The sequence below is a fragment of the Sturnira hondurensis genome, unplaced genomic scaffold (assembly GCF_014824575.4).
Source record: "Sturnira hondurensis isolate 20B ecotype Veracruz unplaced genomic scaffold, ASM1482457v3 Scaffold0021143, whole genome shotgun sequence".
Classification (NCBI taxonomy): Eukaryota; Metazoa; Chordata; class Mammalia; order Chiroptera; family Phyllostomidae; genus Sturnira; species Sturnira hondurensis.
Window position 1 is genome coordinate 19,883,218 of NW_028093774.1, and position 20,595 is coordinate 19,903,812.

Sequence of the window (20,595 nt, forward strand, 5' to 3'; positions counted from 1 at the left end):
CTTTGGTGCTTCACTGGGCTCCCTGCCCCACACAGAATTTAAAGTTCAGAGGTACAGCTGTCCTCCAGAGCGGGGTCAGCCAGCCGAGCAGCCCTTGCCTGTGACACCTTGCCCTGTCACAACAAACTCATGGATGTCCCTTTAACCTCCCCCAACGTTCATATCGAGGAACAGACGAATCCTCAGGTTGCGTGTGCAAAAAAGCCAGAGATGGATAAAAATAATTCAATGACAAATGCTGGAAAAACATACACAGGGGCAGAAGCCAGACATTAGTGGGATTCCCTGACAGCCCGATATACAAGGAAGGGCTGGACTGGAAAAAAACGGGACCTCAGGTTCCTGCCAAGCTGTCTGAGGCCCTGTCCTTCCCAAATCATTCCAAGCAGCAGCCAAGACTTCACAGTAACCCTCTAGGTCTCACAAAGAAGATGCACTGCGAACCCACGGAGCGCTCCTCCCCTAGAAAGCGCTCCTCTCTGACGTGGGTCAGCTCCACGTGAGGCTGGCAGTAATGACAAGATGCTGCTGCAATCAATTCTCAGCTCCTAACAACTTTCCGTGTGCCCAGAAGATAGATCAGTAAAAGGCAGCGTGAAAAAAATCCTACCCAATCTCATTGGCTACATAAAAGCTTGTTAAATATCCAGGTATCAGCAGATGGAAACCAACCAAATGCGATCCCTTTAAGAAAAAAGAGGCCATGAACACTCGTACCTGTATCCTGGAGGCCCTATTGTATAATGCGAAATTGGCCTTGATCGGAGGTACACCTCAGGCTTCTAAACATGTGACTGCACTGGCCCTGACTACTCCGTCTCTTCTGGAGAATGGCCTGCAATTAATCTCGCTTATTACCTCTGAAAAGTAACAACAGAGGGATGGCTGGCCAAGTCCAACTCCAGAGTGTCTAGGGAACTGCAAGCTACATGGCCAGGCCTCAGACTGTCTGGGCAAGTCGTGGGCTCTTTGCCTTCCTCTCCCACAACAAAGCTCAAACAGGGACTCCAGACAGACCAAAGGAACCGAGGGATTTGAGGAGCTGGGCTGAGCTCACACTGACCCAATGGGAGACGACAGCCCTGAGGCTACATTTGGGTTGGTTTCAAAAAGCGGGGGAAGAACAAGGGTGTCTGGTGAAAACTTGTGTGATCCATAAAACTGAGAACAATAGCAACACCACGGGGAAATGAAAAATAACACTATTTGCAGAGTTCTCGTGAGTCACCAGTTTTCATTCCTGTGGCTACCAAGTCGCTGAATCCTCATGAAAAGTACGGCCAGCAATGGATTCTCTTTCCATCTTGTTGCTGGTTGCAGGACAGCCCCAGTCGAGTGAATAATCAGAGCTGATCTACACTGGAATCCTCTGCTGCTGCTGCTGAAGAACAAGTAAGAGGACCTCTTGTTTTCTTAGCACCCACTTCTAGGGAGATCAAAGTGCTTTAAGGGCAATCTGAAAGCTCTCAAAACAGGCCAGTTTATACGTGAGGATGCTTACCTAATAAAAACATTCAGTGAATAGTTTGGGGTCACTGAGTGTCAAAACCAGTAATAGAACTCACATCTCTAAGCTACTAATCCCACATTCACTAAATTCAGTCACTTAAGAGTGACTACACTTACTGCTAAGGGAGGAACAACACGAGACTAAGTAAATATCCACAAACAGCAACTTACCTACTAGTAAGAGCAGAAACTGGGGCATGGCATGGTATAAAAAGCCCGCTGTAGCCCACATTAGAGCCAGATCTGGAAGGATCTCTGAGAGTGCTCTTAGGGCTGCTTTAGGGTGGGTACCTCTGGGCATTCCAGCCTGAACTAGCACTTCCAAAAGGAGCCTCCAGGCTGTCCTGACAACCAGGGCTTCCCTGGGAGCAGAGGAAGATTCCCAGGGCTACCTTGCACTGGAATGGGAACCACAGATGGGCCTGTAAGCTTGAGGAACAGGTGAGGAGAGGACTGTTGTAGGTATAGCTGACCCCAAATGGAAGAGACCAGGGGACTCTGTGGGGGCTGCTTTCTGGCGCCAGTGGCTCTGAACTCGGTTGTCCGACATGCCATTCCACCACAGCTCATGGGCACAGGCTGGCTGGGAGAAGGCTCCTCACAGTGCTGGTCCCTGACTCCTGGCTCTGACCCTTGACTGGTCCCTTCATCTTCTTGTGTCTCAGCGCTACAGGTGCTAACCAAGAGCAGGCTGCTTTAGAAAAAACCTTCATTCCATCTCTGACAGATGTTAAAACCCTATTCCAAAACGTGTAGTTCGACATTTTGTTTAAAGTACGGAAAATGGCCATAGCCTTGTCACAGAGATAATATATCTAAGATTGCAGGGAGAATGCTTTCCACGGAAAGAAGTCTCTGAATGTACAAAGAAAATGGAGTATTTGGAAATATCTTACACGGAAAAGAAAGCTCTATGGCATAAACAGAATTTCTTCTTTATGACTTAGGTTTTAGGAATGTGTTTACTATAGATTGTAAATCACCAGATGACAGACTTCTCTTGCGAAGAGAACTGTGTGGAAGGATGTCCTGTTTTGAAAAGTCTGCCTCTTAGGCTTCGACTCTTTGTCATTTTCAACAGAGATGATTCTTTTCACTCTCGACCACAGTGGTCACTGGCGTGAAATACATGGCACCAGAGCATGACGCAGTGTGTTTGTGTTTATGCTGTTTCCTGGGCACAGCCTTCGTTTCCCAAACCAGTTCTTAGGAAATAGTCTCCCACCAGCATATTAATGCTAGTTAGGTGTTTCCTGCAGGCCCAAGTCTCTGGTCACCTCCTGGGGGCAGGGCAGCATTCAAGGGAAGGCTGCTGACAGAGGCTGTGAGTGCCGGCACGGCGGTGGGGACTCAGGGGACACCTGTGGCCGCCTTTCTTCATCTGGAGGAACCATGTCTCAGCTAATCAGAATACTTCATTGTATTAGTCACATTCCTCCCCAGCTCCTCTGACTCACGGACAGATGCAGTCAGGCCCATATTAATAGCCACTGGAGCGAGATACACTGGGAATCCATTTCTTACATTGTTTTAGACAGGGAGACTTCAAATGTGGACTGAGACTAGAATTCAATGCAGTGGTTTCTTTTTTAATTAAGAAGTTGCTTCATGACCAGAATCTATCCAGATTTTATTCTCTGCCACTTCTCTCAACAACATAAAGGAAATTTCCTTCCCATTTCTCAAATGAACATTGTCTAGGGAGGCTGTTTAAGTACATACCCTGGATGAAAACATGAGAAAAGTATGTTCTTCAAAAGGGAGTCCAAAATTACTGAAACACAACGGAGCACATGGTGGAGAGAATGGTGCACGCCAATGCATCAGCGCGGTGCCCGTGGGAGGGGTTGGGCGTCCTCACAGCATAAACCCTCACTCTCATTCGGAAGTGAATTACTGAACTGCATCAGCTATTGCCCTTTCATCTGATCTGCCTGCAAACTGTCTTACAAGTGAAATGAAGCCCACTCATGTGCCACAGAACTGGGACAGGTGGGGAAATGCACCTGTCCTGCCAGGGTCTGTGCAGGGAGCTCCAGGTGAAAATGGCTTGCTCAGGCCCCTGGCCACCCCTGTGTGACCCTAATGTTACTAGCTCCGTGGCCCTTCACGTACCTGCTTCCAGGAGGCGTGGAGTGGCTCTCAGGGGCTTGGGGATCTGCTGGCACTGACCACACTGGGCCACCAGGACTGAGGACAGGCCGCAGGGTTGGCGGAGTTGAAGAGCTGCTTCTGTTTATGATGCCACTTGCCAAATTCAGGTTTGCTACCTAGGAGTGAAGTGAGGGAAGTAACCTGATTACACAGAGTATTAGAAAAGTACCATCAAAAACACATGGGGAAAATCAAGTCGAGTCCAGGAGAAGCTGACTCATTGACGCTGAGGCTGTGGCTGTGACGAAGGCTCCTGTTCCAGGAGCAGAAGTCACAGTGGCTCCTGTCAGTTGTAATAAGCACTCGTTTTGCTCCTACTATGTGCAAAGCACTACACTGTCCCTGGTGCTGTGAAATACAAAGGTGAGCGACAAAAACAGCCAGCACTCACCAAGTATTTACTCTGTGACAGGCTGGGTTCTAGGGAACTAGGCAAACTACCTAGCCTTTCTGGCCCTCATTTCCTCATTTGAAAATTCTAAATGCTCAGTAAGTTTTGGTGATAAATAATAATAATTATTATAATATACAAAGAACTCATCAATTCAGAAAAAAGGATGCAGAGTCACTAGAAAAATGGGCACTGACTTCAGTAAACAATTTACGAAGGACCATTATTAGCTAATTAAATATTTAAAACTAGTCATTTCCCTTGGCAATCAAAAAGTGCAAATTATAACACAGACCATGTGTTATAATATACCATAATCAAAAACACAGTATCTAGTAATGGCAAGGGGTGACATTAGATAGGTATTTATACTCTTTATGTGACTATAAATTGGTAGAATCTTCTAAAATACATAGGGCAACATATTACTAAAAGTATATTGAAACATTTGTGTACTTTGAGGCTACAATCTATCTTCTAGGAACTATGCTAAAAATCAATTGCATATGATCAATGACAGTGACTGTTACAATTGCAGCTGCCGTTTAATAGAACTTACAATGTGCAACCTCCTTATAAGTGAGTATCTTACTTGCATCTCATTTCAGTGGCTGTAATTCTATTGGCGAGTACTACTACGATCTCCATCTTACAAGGAGGGAAACTGAGGCCTAGAAAAAACGGCAGGCCCGGGATCTGAACCATGGTCTTTGGGACTCCATCCAAGGCCCATATTCTTACACACTGCACTACACTGAGGACAGACTTTGAAAACAAGCATTGGTTTTAGTATTAAAAAAGGAGAAGATTTAAACAGCTAATCATATTGTTAAATAAATTTTGCCCTATCCATGTCAGGAAATACTCTGTATTTCAAATTTTTTGAAAAACACTTAATAATATAGGCACATGGACTTCCACCAAGATGGAGGCATAGGTGGAAACACTGTGCCTTCTCCCACAACCAAGTTTGAATAAAACAAAGGTTTGGAGAAACAAAGACACAACCAAAAGACAGAAAATTGAATTATACGGAAGTCCGACTACATCTAACCGTTCAACAGGGACGGTAAGAGGGGTGGAGCCAGCAGCGAGCAGGGTCGGGCAGGACAGGGCCCCCGACCCAGGCGCGCAGGCAGACGGGAACCAGTTGGGGTGCGGGGCAGACCGCGGGCGCATATTCGCGCATAGTGAGACAGACCACGCAGGCCCCAGGGGGTGAGGGCTGACGGCGGTGGCACACTCGCGAGCAGTGGGACGAAACGCGTGGGCCAGGTGACGGCAGCAACTGCGGCACCGGTGAGGGCCGTGGCGACAGGCAGCAGACAGGACGCCATAGTCCCTCTTTGACCCCGCCCCCACATACAGTGTCACAACCCAGCAACTTAGTTGCCCTGTTCTAGTGAACATTTTAGGGCTCTGATCCTGCTATGTAACAGGCACGAACAACCCGGAAGATGGCACAAGAAGAACTCAAAGTCCAAGAGCCAATAACTCTCAGCGACCAAGAAATTGCCAGCCTCTCAGAAGCACAATTCAGGACACTATTTATCAGGATGCTCACAGAACTGGTAGATTATAGTCACAAATTAGAGGAACAAAGTCACAAATTAGAGGAATATATGAAGGCTAAACTAATTGAAATGAAGGGAGATGCACAGGAAACCAATAGTGATGGAAAGGAAACAGGGACTCAAATCAATGGAATGGACCAGAAGGAAGAACAAAACATCCCACCAGAAAGGAATGAAGAAATGAGAATTCAAAAAAATGAGGAGAGGCTTAGGAACCTCCAGGACATCTTTAAACGTTCCAACATCCGGATTATAGGGGTACCAGAAGGGGGAAAGAAACAGCCACGAGTGGAAAACTTATTTGAACAAATAATAAAGGAGAACTTCCCCAGTCTGGCAAAGGAAATAGACTTCCAGGAAATCCAGGAAGCTCAGAGAGTGCCAAAGAAGTTGGACCCAAGAAGGAACACACCAAGGCACATCATAATTACATTAGCCAAGACCAAAATGAAGGAGAGAATCCTAGAAGCATCAAGGGATAAGGGGACAGTCACCTACAAAGGAGTACCCATCAGACTGTCAGCGGATTTCTCAAAAGAGACCTTCCAGGCAAGAAGGGGCTGGAAAGAAGTATTCCAAGTCATGAAATCCAAAGACCTACAGCCAAGATTGCTTTATCCAGCAAAGCTTTCATTTAGAATGGAAGGACAGATAAAGTGCTTCTCAGATAAGGTCAAGTTCAAGGAGTTCATCATCACCAAGCCCTTATTATATGAAATGCTAAAGGGACTTATATAAGAAAAAGAAGATGAAAAATATGAACAGTGAAAGGACAGCAAACACACAGCTATTAACAACCACACCTAAAACAAAAGCAAACCAAGAGGACAGCTAGACCAGGAGTGGAACCATAGAAATGAAGAACACATGGAGGGTTAGAAACAGGGGGGTGGGAGGGGGAGAAGGGGGGAGAAGGCACAGAAAATAGCATAGATGGTAGGTAGAAAATAGATAGGGGGGAGGGCGAGAATAGTGGGGGAAATATAGAATCCAAAGAACTTGAGACACGTGGTTATAAACTAAGGGGGGCAGAATGGTGGGGGAGGGAGGGTGTAGGTGGAAGGGATTGAAGGGGGGGAATAGAACAACTGTAATGGTACAATCAGTAAAATATATTTTAAAAAAATAATATAGGCACATGCTGATTTTTTTTAAAGTCATGATATGAAACTGTAGAGAGGAGACCCAAATTTACTTAACACACACACACACACACACACACACACACACACAGAGGTACACACTCCTAAAGGACCAGATGTGAAAGTCCAAATGTGAGTGGCATCTGTTTCTACATGGTGGCTTACTTTCTTCCTTACGCTACCTATATTCTCCAAGTCTCCTAAACTGGGTATGTAATACACACCTGATTTGCAATGATGTTTAATATTTCACTACTAAAGACTACTAAGCAAAATCAGGCTTACAGCACATAAGGACATGGCACCAGTGACAAAGTAGGTGGCTCATTTTTGCCAGGAGTATCATTAAGGTGGAGGTTGCAGGTGCCAGGCCAGCTTGCTCCTCTAGGCTAATAACCAGTCTAGGCTACTAACTCTCGGCTGGCCAACGAGTGAATTCATGCCTTTGGTCACAAAGGGGTCTGGAAAAGAGATGAGGAAGTTTAACTAAAACCCATTTTAACTACTGAAGCTATGACTCAGAAACAGGCCTTACTGATAACGGGCAACAATGTCTTTCCGTGCAAAAGGAGGACACACCCATGAGAAACTTAAAGTCTGTGTCTGGATCTCTAAAATCTCCTATCATGATTAATATATAAATATGAAACCATTCAGTTTCACTACAATTACAGTAATAATAATAACCAAGCCACATTAGTACTAATGATGGCTAAATTGAATGAACACTTTTTTTTTGCCAGGCATTATTCTAAGCTGCACAAGGCCTTTCCAGAAAAAGTCCAACCAGTGTTAATATAATGAGAATGGTTTGCGTGACATGGATGTACCCTGGCAGCCAAGGAGAATAGACTGGAATGCACATGCGTGAACAATGATGACTTCACTGTACTAGTCAGTGGGGGCAGTAGACGCTGTTGAGTGAGCATGTGCACTGCGTGGCCATCTCATTCAAAATGACTAAGAGAGCAGAGCAACCAATCTGCATCAAATTTTGCATTACACTTAAAAATTCCTCCATGAAAACTATTCGGATGATTCTGAAAGTCTTAGCTTTGGGCACCTAGTGATTGACAGCTTCACCACAACAACACACCTGCTCATGCACCATGTCTCATGCAGAGTATTTCTGGTGAAACATCCAATCACCCAGGTGATCAGCCCCTCTACAGTCCAGAATTACTGCTCTGTGACTTCCCGCTTTTCCCCAAACTAAAATCACCTCTGAAAGGAAAGAGATTTCAGACTGTCGGTGGGGTTCAGGAAAATACGATGGGGCAGCTGATGGAGACTGGAAGAACTGGGTGAGGTCCCAAGGTGCCTATTTTGAAGGGGATTAAGGTATCATTGTCCTATATACAATGTTTCTTGTATTCTGTATCTTCAATAAATGTCTCCATTTTTCATATTACATGGCTGGATACCTTCTGGACAGACCTCAGATATGCTCATTTTATCTTCGGGACAACTCTGTTAGACAGGTATCATTATTTCCCTCATGTACAGATGGGGAAATGGAGGTTGAGAGGTAAAATAACGTATTCAAGAACAAAGAATTATTACATATCAACTGCTAGTTTCAATTCCTGGTCGGCCTGATGCAAAATCCTCCAAATTCTGTAGTTTTAGCCACTTTCTTACTCCCACTGCCTGAAACCGTTGAGCTCAGAACTCACAACGCCATCTGTGGCCCAGCAGCATCTGCACTAGCCGGGAGCTTGCTAAACACGCAGACTCTCAGCCCAGCCTTCGCCCCATTAAACCAAAATCTGCCCTCGACAAGATCCACAGGGAATTCTTGCATCTTAACCTTTGAGAACCACTTGTCCACAGGATGGTAGAAAAGAAAGGAGGAAAGAGGAGAAAGGAGCCACTCAAAGGTTCTCCTCCACAGAGCTTAGAGGATCTTCCAAAAACCAACATAAATGCCCTCATGGGATGAGGAGCAAGATACAAAACACTCGAGAGGAAGGAACAATGCTATGAGGAGCTTTAAGGTTTTACTATTTCTCAATGTTGTTTGTATGCTCAAACATTAATATGAGTTGTTTAATATGCCAAAGTTGCAAAAGTAGATAAAACAGTTTAGAACAAACTTCAAAACATTCCAAGTCTACTTGTTATGCTGACCTGAGAAACAGTGGTCATTAAAAATAAACCAAAACATTTAAGCCTAAAAACAGTTGGCTTGTTAAATATTCTTCCCCCGCTGCCCTTCTCTGGCTGGTCAGCTCAGTGAACCATCGCCTGTGGGAAAATCCAGCCGGGGGGTCCCACCAGGACCTAAAGCTTAGGGAGATGTGTCACGCCTTGCTCTTCTCCTCCTCCTCTGCTCCCACTCTGCCAGAGCAGCTCATCCAGAGATTCCACTCCTGCTCCTTTCTTCATGTCCATTTCCACAGTGACCTCAGTGCATTTCTTTCTTTTAACACCAAAACTCAGTTTATTTGGAAGAGCCTTATTCGGAAGAGCCAGCCTTCCGAATAAGGCAGGTGAGCAAATATATGAATGTGTGGGGTAGGGACGCATTGCACACATTCCACCTAGGCAGGTGTTTAAATGACAGTGGGAATAAATACAGGTGATGGATTGAAGAGGGCAGGAGGCACAGAGAGGGAGCCAATTTCCGGCGGCAGGNTTCCTCCTCTGCTCCCACTCTGCCAGAGCAGCTCATCCAGAGATTCCACTCCTGCTCCTTTCTTCATGTCCATTTCCACAGTGACCTCAGTGCATTTCTTTCTTTTAACACCAAAACTCAGTTTATTTGGAAGAGCCTTATTCAGAAGAGCCAGCCTTCCGAATAAGGCAGGTGAGCAAATATATGAATGTGTGGGGTAGGGACGCATTGCACACATTCCACCTAGGCAGGTGTTTAAATGACAGCGGGAATAAATACAGGTGATGGATTGAAGAGGGCAGGAGGCACAGAGAGGGAGCCAATTTCCGGCGGCAGGTGGGCCCACGGGTTACTGCCCGTCCCTGCTCTTCGCTGAAAGTAGTGCTGCTGCCAGGGCCACAGTTAAAATATGACGGCACTGCCCTGATGGCTCCCCAGGGTGTACCCGCCCCCACCTCGGTATCCGAAGAGGGTTGGGGCCAGGTCTCAACTAGACCGCTGCTGCTCTAGAAATGCTGTGTTGTGAATGCTCAAAAGAAGTCCAGATCTCAGACAATCCAACAAACATTTCCTGTACCGCACAGGCAAGGCCTTGGGTAAAGTCCTCAGAGTATATACAGATCAAATTGTGGTCCTCCCACCTTCAAACCATGAAGGAATTTGTGTTCTCGTGAGACAAGACACCTAGACAAACAGCAATAGATGAGGCCTTCAGAATGCAAATGCCGTAATAAAGTAATAAAAAGTGCAAGGGAAATTCAAAGAAGGCCCCTAGGCTTGGCCTTAAAGGATAGCTAGGAGGTGTGGGGGTGGATGGGGGAGAAGAGGTGGTAGTTCCTAGCCAGAAAGAAAAAGCAAAAGTAATTCAAAGACAGATAAGCGGGAAGAAAGTCTGAGAAAGAGACAGCAATCTAATGTGGCTGAAGCCTAGAGCAACACAAGAGAGGAGACAGACAAAGAGCTGGGAAGGCTTTGAATATCACACTACAGATTCTGTTCTTGATCTGTGAGGCAACAGTAAGCTTGCTCAGGGTTCTGTCACACCAGTGCTGTACTGGCATTGTGGGCAGGCAGGTCAATCTAGGGCTGTTTTTGTGGGATGGGTTGAAACGGATCAACAGGAAAGTTCAGGTCAGTTCAGAATTGTGACATTCTGGTAAAAGGCGGCCCTGGCTGGTATAGCTCAGTGGATTGAGCGCGGGCCTGTGAACCACACGATCACAGTTTGATTCCCAGTCAAGGGCACATGCCTGGTTGCAGGCTAGTTCCCGGTTCCCGGCAGGGGACGCACGAGAGGCAACCATACATTGATATTTCTCTCCCTCTCTCCTTCCCTTCCCCTCTAAAGATAAATAAATAAAATCTTTAAAAAAATAAAAAAGTACTTTTTAAAAAAAGGCAGCAGGGCCGAGATGCAGGGTGCACCACTGCTGTCTCCCTGCAGTTCCCTCCTCAGCTAAGGAAGAGTGCTAGGCCTTGCAGCCAGAGAAATGGGTTTGTAATATGGTGAAGTCACTTGAGTTCATGTGCTTGCTGTTCATGCTTTCTTTTTGGATCGGCCCTCTTTAGGGTTACATTTCCCAGGTATCGGGCATGGAGAGATGCCTGCCACTTAAGGTGGGAAGGTCAATGAATAGAAATCTGAGGCCAGCTTCATTCTACGGCACTACGAGAAAATGGCCTTTCCTTAGATGTTTCTTTCCAGACATCTCTGCAACAGTAAATGGACTGAGGGTCAAGATTAGGGGGTAGGGTCTCAGGAAGGAGGGTAGCTAAACGGCTTCAGTCTAGGCCTTAGGCCTGGTGGGCAGGAGGAAAAGTTGAGTCACATGCTGTCTGTCCAGCCCAAGTCACCAAAGCTCAGGACGGGACTCCGCCCAGGAGTTTATGGCCAAAAACCCTGCAGGAAGCAGGAGGAGGCTTCCACTTCAAGGATCCCCCTTGGGCATCTTCTCCTCAACCTCAAGATAGTGACAGTAGACCCTGGATTCCAGCCACAGTTCTCTCTGGATCAGTGTTTAACGACCACGTGTGTCACTTCCTCACCACGGAGCACCAACAGCAAACACACTGACATTTAAAGATGGTGAGCTTTTGTGGATGTTTGAAAAAACAACCAGGTTAATGGGAAAAGGGGAACACTGGTGTCCAGTGTGAGCCCTTGAGCACCTCCCCAGCTCGGTCGTCAGCCAGCACCTGCCTCTGTGTGCCCGAGTGCTGTTAGTCCATTAAGGACAAAGCCTCCACTCAAAGCAGATCACAGAATTCGACACTTGTATAAAAATGGTTTGTCTCTACATGGAGTGGTAAAAACTCTCTTCTAACTGGGGCTTTCGCATTTCACCTTCCTTGACATGGAACCAAGGTTTGTCATTGCCATTTGGGAAAAACACAAGCAAATATATCAACGGTGATGTCAGGAGAGGCAGGAAATACCCTCATCCTAGACATTGAAACATCAGATGCTTATCTGTTTTTTTAATCATTGGCTACAGGGACATCCTTCCAACTATCTCAGCACAGCAGGATCCTGAAATCTTGTTGTTACCACCTTGCCCTTCACTTCACAATGTCTAATTTATTTTTCACAAAAGATCTCCCTCAGCTATAAAGGACCCTTGCCATTAAACTGCTTCAAGGGCACGGTGGTAGGGTTGAAAGTGCTTCATGCCGTATTTGCAGGCTCCCTTGTCTATCTGACCCCACAAATCACATGCTCTTTAGGACAGGGGCTGCACCTTACTTACCACTGTATGCCCAGGGCTTAGCACAGTTAGTAGGAACACATGCATTTATACATGTAATAGGAGAAGTGGGTCTCATCTACTCCGGAGCACACACGCTCAGCCTGTCTCCAGCCAGCAACTGGTTTCACCAGAGTAGAACAGTGATTATTGTCACTAGTGGGCTAGCCAGGAAATGAAAGGCTCCAAACTACCTCTTTTTGCACAGACCACAGGAAGGATGGTTTGGGAATTAGGGAAAATAAAATAATCAGTGACTGGAGAGAGAGATAAGTGTTGCTCTTGCTACGAACTACCCTGCCTAATTTTAGAGATGATTCCTGCCTGGTTTGAAGCTTTGGGAAGGATCTCAATGGTGAAATAATAGCCCCTGGCACACAGATATTGCCCCTGTCTCTACACGATGTGTGTGCCGCATTGGTTTCTTCTTGGACTTCGAAGGACTCACACTCCATGAGAGACTCACTTTGTGAGCCTCAGGTTCCCCAGAGCTGTTTGGCAAATCTCAGGTGTTTTACTTATCAAATGGAGATGGAAATTCAACATTGAAAATTTAATAAACAATAGCTTTGATTAATCATAGCTGAACACATGAGCAAATTGGTGGCAGAGCGTTCTCAGCGCACCTTACGATGCTGGAAAGCCCGATTTCCTCATTCCAGCATGCTCAATACAACCTTAGGGCATTCTTGTCTGATGAGGTCTGGAGATGGGGTTTCAAAAGATTATTTCACTAATTCAACAAATATTTATCAGATACTTACTCTGTGCTTGGCATTCCTTTGAGCACTGAGGAATGAACAATAAAAAAAAATTTTGCCCTCACAGAGATTATAACCTTGTGAGAAATATATCACTAAATATATTTGATGTGTGAATCAAGGATGACCACAAATTTGGAACAATTATTTTTGGCCACATAATGGATAGTAATGATCATATGTGACCCAGAAGTTCTTCACTGGGAGACCATGGGCGTCAATGGGGAGCCTAGCTGGGGAGTTTCTATAAACTCTATTTGAAATGAATGCAGACTTCTAAGTTTGAGTGTACATCTTTTTTTTCCCCCAGTAGAAAAAAAAATATAGCTTTCATTCAATTCTCAAAGGGATCACTGACTCCAGAAGGTTAAGGATCATTTGGACCTACATTAAAGGGACACAAGCCAGCCCCGTTTGCAATTGTGACCTTGTTAAACATGACTGCCATTTTACTTTTCTGAGCTTTTGTCCCCAGGACTGGAAATTACTGGAAGCAAGAACAGAACTAACGGCTCCCCGCGCCACAGGCAGAAGGTAACACTGGAGCAAACTGCAGCCTTGGTGTTGCAGCGCCCCAACAGCCCAGGGGCCAAATGACAGCACCCCCACCCTTTTCTCAATCCAGTTATAATCCAGTGAAGGTTCAAAGCCCCAGCATCCTTCAAGGCTGGTGAATCTCTCTGTGCCATGCCCCTCTCCTTTCTTGGAGAATGAATAAAAGCTTTATTCTCTATACTTTCTCCTCTTTGCAAATTCTTTCACAGACAACATCACCAACCACCATAACAGACATGAAGATACATTTGTCTAAATCTGAGTTCATCTGTCCTCAGAACTACATCGATAGTTGGTGAACACTCACTACAATATACAGATGATGTATTAACAGAATTGTACACCTAAAATCTATGTAATATTATTAACCAATGTCACTCCCAATAAACTCAATAAAATACATTTAAAAATTGTTTTAAATTAAAAGAACTACATCAGTATCATCCTGAGAATAATGCCTTCTGTGCCACCCATATACAAACGCTCATCAGAATATGGCTGGATCAACAGATCAGGCCACGGAAGTTGTCATTCTCCCCTGACCACGAGGCTCTGGATGATTTCAGACGGGAAGTGCTAGTTCCTCCTGACTTGTTCAGTATACGTATACGTGACTTGTTCAGTGTATGTGACTTATTTAGTATATGTCGCTAGAATAAAAATTACCCTGAACAGGAAACACCAGCAGATCAAGATCTGTTTCACTCAGAATAAAAGAAAATGAAAACCAAAAGTATCAGATCTGCACTTTCTACATGCTTTTCACCACTAGAGAAGTATTAGAGGATATATTCATTCAAGAATATGAAAAGAATCATCTTTAAACAGCTATATTTTAAATATTCCCCCACGGGCACTTCATGAGCGTTTATTAAATCATCAGCTACAACCACCACTGGTTGAAATCTCAACAGTCACATGTTCTAAGGCAGCTCCAACTCCTGTATCGATCCCTGAATGCTAATTAAAAAAAAACTCTCAAGAAACTGATACTCCAATTACCAGGAGGTACTTGTTATAATGGTGATCAAATTTTTGAAAAGAGTTGGGAAAAGCAGGGAATCTCTGCAATTCCTGTTACAGTCACACTAAATTCTCTTGCCATACCTTCTGTCTGCTGAACCCTTGTCATTTACATAAAATACACATAAATATCGACATTTACTGCTCAAAATCCAGAAAGAGTTCCAGATCGAGATTTGCCAGAGACATTCCTGGGGAACCTTACAAAATGGTCAACCTGCTTTGCTGTGTTTCCAATCTATACGTTCAGTTTTTGTAAGTGGATGGGGCTGCCGCTCCACAATAAACAGGGCTGTTCTGGTTGCACCTTTGGGGATTCCTGAGGCTGAACTTTGCCTGCTCAGAGGATCAACCTCACCACACAATAATCTGATAAGGAGTTCACTCAACAAACAACTGATAATCTAGACAGAGCCGCATGTTTCTCAACTTGCTTCAGGGAGCAGAGCAGGAATTGTAATCATGACAACACAGACGGTGGTCAACTGCTCCTTTCTCTCTGCAGGTTTAAGCACTGGCTTGCCTACAACTCTGTGCACCGTCGCAGAAGCACAGGCTCACAGTGTTAAGCTCAGTCATTTCAGTTTGATGAGAAGTCAGAATCCTGATTCAAGTAGGAGGAGGCAGAAAAGCAAAAAGGGGAAGAGCATGGATTCAGACAAACCTGGACTTGAGTTTGGTTCAGTCACTTTCCGTTTGTGTGATCTTAGCCATCACTTACCCTCTAAGTTCTATTTTCTTCATCTTAAAAAGCGCCTAGCCCTGGCTAGCATGGCTCAGTGAATGGAACGACAGCCTGGGAACCAAATGGCCATGTTCCATTCCCGGTCAGGGCACCTGCCTGGGTTGCGGGCCCGCTCCCCAGCTGAGGGTGTGCAAGAGGCAACCAACTGATGTTTCTCTTGCACACTATGTTTCTCTCCCTCTCCTTCTCCTCCTTTCCCCTCTCTCTAGAAATAAATAAATAAAAATCTTTAAAATAATAAATACCTACCTCATAGGGTTAAAGAAATAATGCATATGAAGTGCTTAGCGCAGTGCCCAGAGCAAAAGTAGACATTCAATTAATGTCAGCTGCTTTTTTATGAAAGGCAGGTATGTTATTATCAATTTAAAAAAGGGGGAGCAATAGCTTTAAAAAAGACTGTAACAAAACCCAACAAAATGCAGAAAGATTCTTTTCAATTTAGCAAGCATGTGGTAAGTGCCTACGAAGTGCAAGGTGCTACCTAGGTAAGGGTCAGAGAGAACTGACACCTCGCAGTTTGTAACTCAACAGGAAAGAAGACAGGCAAAACGACTGTAACAGACCAGTTACAGAAAGCAGCTAATGAAGAGCTAAAGGAGTGCAGAGAATGGACACATGGCTTCTCGCTGGGGCGGCAGGGACCGCTTCAAGATTCATTCCGTGATTCACAAAATACGCATTGAGTACTCCTACATCGGGCTGGAAAAAGTTGGTGAACAATGGACATGGCCCCCCTGCTCAGTCAAATACCTTACCATCCGCTAAAATTAATGTATTTATGGAGTACTACTCTTGAGTCAGGTTTTGAAGCCGCGAAGGATGCTGCCCTCAAAGGGCTCGCTGACTACTAAGGGAGACAGCTACCTGGACAAACAGTGTGGTGGGCGAAGTGGCATCTATGTTGAGCTTGAGCGGACACACAAAGTCAGACATGGTGTCTGGGCAAGATTTCCCATGAGAAGATAGCACGCAGTGAGGCAGGAGACCAGCAGAAATTCTGGTTGAACTTCACAAAAACATGTGATGGGAGGGACACAGGCTAGAGGAGCAGCCTGGAGCCAGATTCTAAATTAAGGCTTTGACTAACATTTAATAGCTTGGGCTTCACATCACAGATAACAGGAAGCCCCCCTTGACATTCTTGGGCAGAGCAGTACTATTATCAGACTTGTGATTTAGAAAGATTCCTTTGGGGCAAAGACGAGGGTGACTAAGAGGAGACTGGCTGGGCGACCACTCAGGAGGTAATTGCAGCTGCCCAGCTGAGAGAGAATTACGGCCTTCAGCAGGACAGCAGACAGGAACAAGAAACAGAGAAGATGTATATCAGAGACCTTACAGAGTCAGAACCAACAAGATATAGCAACTTGCCCGAACGTAGAGGGGATAAGGAAGTAAGGAGGGACAATGATAAATCGAAGGCTCCTTACCTAAATTCCTAGGAGACCTGCTGAGTCAACTAATAGGGGAAGGAAAAAAGAGATGAAAACAAATAGGTTTTAGATATGTTAAATATTTTTTTTAGTATTTTCAAAATATGTTCAAAATATGTTGAGTGTTTTAGATGCTGGTAATACACTTAGGTGGAAAAGTCCAGCAGGCAGTTGAAAATTGTGACCTGGCACTCGGCAAAGAGGTCCGAGTGCCCATCAGTAGATGGGTGGATAAAAACGTTGTGATACATTTACACAATAGAATACTACTCAACTGCAAAAAAGAGGGGAAACTTACCCCCTGTGACAGCATGGGTGGATCTCAAGAGCATTATGCTACGTGAAATAAGCCAGTCAGAGAAATATAAGTACCACATGATTTCTCTCATACGTGGAATCTAATGAACAAAATGAACTAACAAGCAAAACAGAGGTAGATTCATAGATAGAAAGCAGGCTGACAGCTGTTTGGGGGGAGGAAGCTGTAGCACTGGGGGGGGGAGGTGAAGGGATAGAGCAAAAAAAGAAAAACTCACGGATGTGGACAACAACATAGTGATTGCTTGAGCGAGGGTGGGAGGAGGTGGAGGAGGGTACGGGGTACAAATGGTGATGGAAAGAGACTTGACCTGAGGTGAACACACAATGCAGGGTACAGATGACGTGTTGTGGAACTGTGTACCTGAAACCTGTATAATTTTGTTAATCAGTGCCAAGCCAGTAAATTTAATAAAAAGGAAAGAAAGGATACCTATCTGGGAGAAACCCACAGGATAGCACCAGACGAAGCTACGAGAAGATAGCCTGCAGAGAGAGGGAAAGTTCTGTTGTGTCCTGAACTCGGAGATGTGTTGGAGGGCACCGGCGACGAGTAGGGAGAAGCACAGGCTCAGGCGTCATCCCAGCTCTCCATTCAGAGAGACTGCTGTGGACACCGAGGTCCTCCTGTGCCAGTGTTTATGCCCGAGGTCTATACACCAGTGGCTTAAAAAAAATGTTGAACGTGGAATCTAGTCTTCAGGGAGGAAAGGGGGAAGAAATGAGCTCTCAGGGATTATTAAAGGGCTGAAGAAGCCAAGGGAAGTTTTCAGGTTGGAAGTGGTCAAGCACAGTGCCGTATGCTAAAGCAGAATGGGGATTAAAAACAGGTGACTGAAGCTGGCAATTTCAAGGTCATCAGTGACCTTTGAAAGAAAGTTGGACAAGATGGGAAGACATAAAGTTAAACTGCAAGAGTAAGAGACGGGGGAGGACTGAGGGCAGCAAGGGTGTGTTCCTTCAAAAGGAATTTGGCAGCACAGGGATGACAAGGGCTTGTGAGGGTGGCCCAGGAAAAGAAAGGTTATTTTAGAACAAAAGACCATGCAGCAGGCCAAGGAACTAAGGGAAATGGGGGCTCAAAGGCTCAAGAGACAAAGAAGATTTAGACAAGACCAGCAGGGACTAGGTCCTGGAGCAGAGAGGCACAGGGGTCCGGGAGGTCAGTCATCATGATATGAAAATTATTCCATCTCACCAGTAAGAAAGTCAAGGCACAATGTTAATAACCTGTCCAAGGTCATGCTGACTCAAGAACTTCTGCTTTTGCCACTTACCCTTTCTGTTCCTAGGAATGAAGAATAGCGTATACAATACAAAGAAATACCCAGAAAGCATATAGAACCAAAGGAGTTAGACTTAGAAAACCACCACAAATCAGAATGCAAGGAACAGGAGTTCAAACGTGTGCAGATGAGCCAAAGAGGCAGGAAGAAAGTCTCCAGGGCCAAGAGCCCACACTCGTGATGCAAACTGAGTGACGTCTGCCTCGATCCTAAAGAACACGTGCAACCAGGTGAAAAACTGAGCTCCCTCCCTGCCAACTTCACTTTCAAACTGGAATTTTTGACATTGAGACGCACTCACGGTCTACTGTGGACCATGAGGAAATCGGGAAGACTACAATGGTGGCTGCTACAGCAGAAGAGATGAAAAAACTCCTTTGTGAATTCTCTGAATTTACATGAATGAGTGAGAGTGAATGAGTAACTGGTGTGAACCAAACATTCTGTACCTAAGCATATAATCCTTCTCTAGGACTAGGCAGCAAAGGATCTGGGCAAGGAGCAAAAAAAATGAAAGAAATTAAATGGTTTTCTTTTCTGCTCTCCATCTAAATGAAAAATGTGAGAAGCGAAGTGTCTCCTCCCTCCTATGTGTCTGTCAGCACATTTGCAGGAGGCCTGGCCACAGCCCGGGCACTGGCTGGCTGGGGAACAGAGCCTGCCGGAGCGCATTCACAGGCGCTGGAGCCCTTGCCTGGGTGGTCCGCTGTTATCCCTCTGATTAAACTCCCAGGCTGGAGAAGCTGGAGCTGCTCCTAATGAGAGCCGGGTCCTGAAATCTCACTCTCGCCTGCACAGAGAGGGTCACGGCTCCCGAGTCCCTGCCTCCCACTCCTCACCACAGAGCTGGGTGAGTCCGCCACTTTCTTGTGTTCCCTCGCAGCAGTGACCACAGACGGCTACGTCGGTGCAGAGTGCTGCGGTGGTACAAGTCCCAGAGCAGAGCGAGGTGGAGACAGTGAGATCCCACACTTCATGAAGCTCCGTTCCAGTGTCCTGTCAGCTACGACAGCGCTGCCCCCACCACACGCGACAGATGCTTGTGGAAAACCCTGCTTTCAAGGATGCACACGCTGGTGTCCAGAGGATCCCACTCCCCCAAATTAACCAGCCTCTCGCATGACAAGGGAACGACCAACATGCGGCCTGCCCTCTGCTCAGATTTGTAAGGTACTTTTTGAATAGTGGTACATTAGGAGCATGTAGCTCTTCTCATTTCAAGCCCACTTGTGCTGGCCACTGTGGTGGGGAAAGTTCAATATTCTTATGCGTTCTAGGCTATACACAAAGTCCAGTCCCAACAGCAGTAGTCAAAGTAATGACAAGGGACATGAGGTGGTTTTTAGCCATACAAATTCATAAGAATTTAGTCTTTAATGTAAAGTCTGGGTAACCCAAAGTTTTATTAACTGTTTGTGTGGTCAGGGCACTCTGCTTCCTTACTTTTGGCCAGCTCACTGTCCCTCTGCATCTTCACCAGTGAGCAGAGAGAAAAGGGCGAAACTGCCTCATCCTCCAACCCACCCTCCTCCCAGCTATCCCCGTCACCGGGGGGTCCCCTTCATCTGAGATGAGGAGTGGGCTCCCGCCCGAGGTGTGCGAAGCGCTCATGAACCAGCCCTCGTCTTCCTGTTCGACTTCCATCCTGGCTGTTCCTTGCCCTCCCACACCACCAGCGGGGTGCTGAGTGAGTCACGCTGAGGACTCTGTGTTCTACCATCCTCACAGCTCAGTACTCACGCCTGGAACACTCAAGAGCTTAATAAAGTGTTTTTGAACGAATGCATTCACATCTGAATGTATTTGAAAAAACACATCTGAATAAAGAGTTTTCATGAAAAATGTCACTAAAAATTTTAATGGGCTAAGTAGTTGAAGTTGTAGACAAAATGATTTTCCAGAAAATACTATTTCTATTTTTAATACTTATCTTCCAAAACAGCAGAATTTAAAATCAGCTTTCCTTATTTAGTAGATGGTCATTCAGCAATTGCTCAAGAAAGCAATGTAAAGATATATCAGTTTGTGTGACTGAATTAAAGCAATGTTCAGAGGAACGTTCATACCATTAAATATAATAAAAAAACCAGGATAAATAAGAATAAGTAAGTATCCAACTCAAGAAACGGGGAAGAAATAAAATAAAGCTAAAAAAAGCAGAAGAAATAAGGATAAAACAAGAAAAAACAACTAGAAAACAACCAAACCAACAGAATGAGTACATATATCCAAAATTATCTTATCAAAGAAAGGAAGGGGGAAAAACATTCATTAAGACAATCAGATATATGGGGGGGGGAAAGAAAAACATAAACACAAACTAGGAATTGAAAGTGAGGC

General features: G+C 45.2%; 1 protein-coding gene across 7 annotated transcripts in view; it reads right to left on the bottom strand.

Annotated features, from left to right (window-relative positions):
• Positions 1 to 20,595, bottom strand: part of TTLL5 (tubulin tyrosine ligase like 5) — a 255,466-nt gene that overhangs the window by 126,318 nt on the left and 108,553 nt on the right. For all 7 annotated transcript variants that reach the window (XM_037031347.1, XM_037031345.1, XM_037031344.1 and 4 more), the window contains one exon: positions 3,625 to 3,779. In XM_037031347.1, coding sequence (XP_036887242.1) covers positions 3,625 to 3,779 — 155 coding nt within the window. The remainder of the gene's footprint in view (positions 1 to 3,624; positions 3,780 to 20,595) is intronic.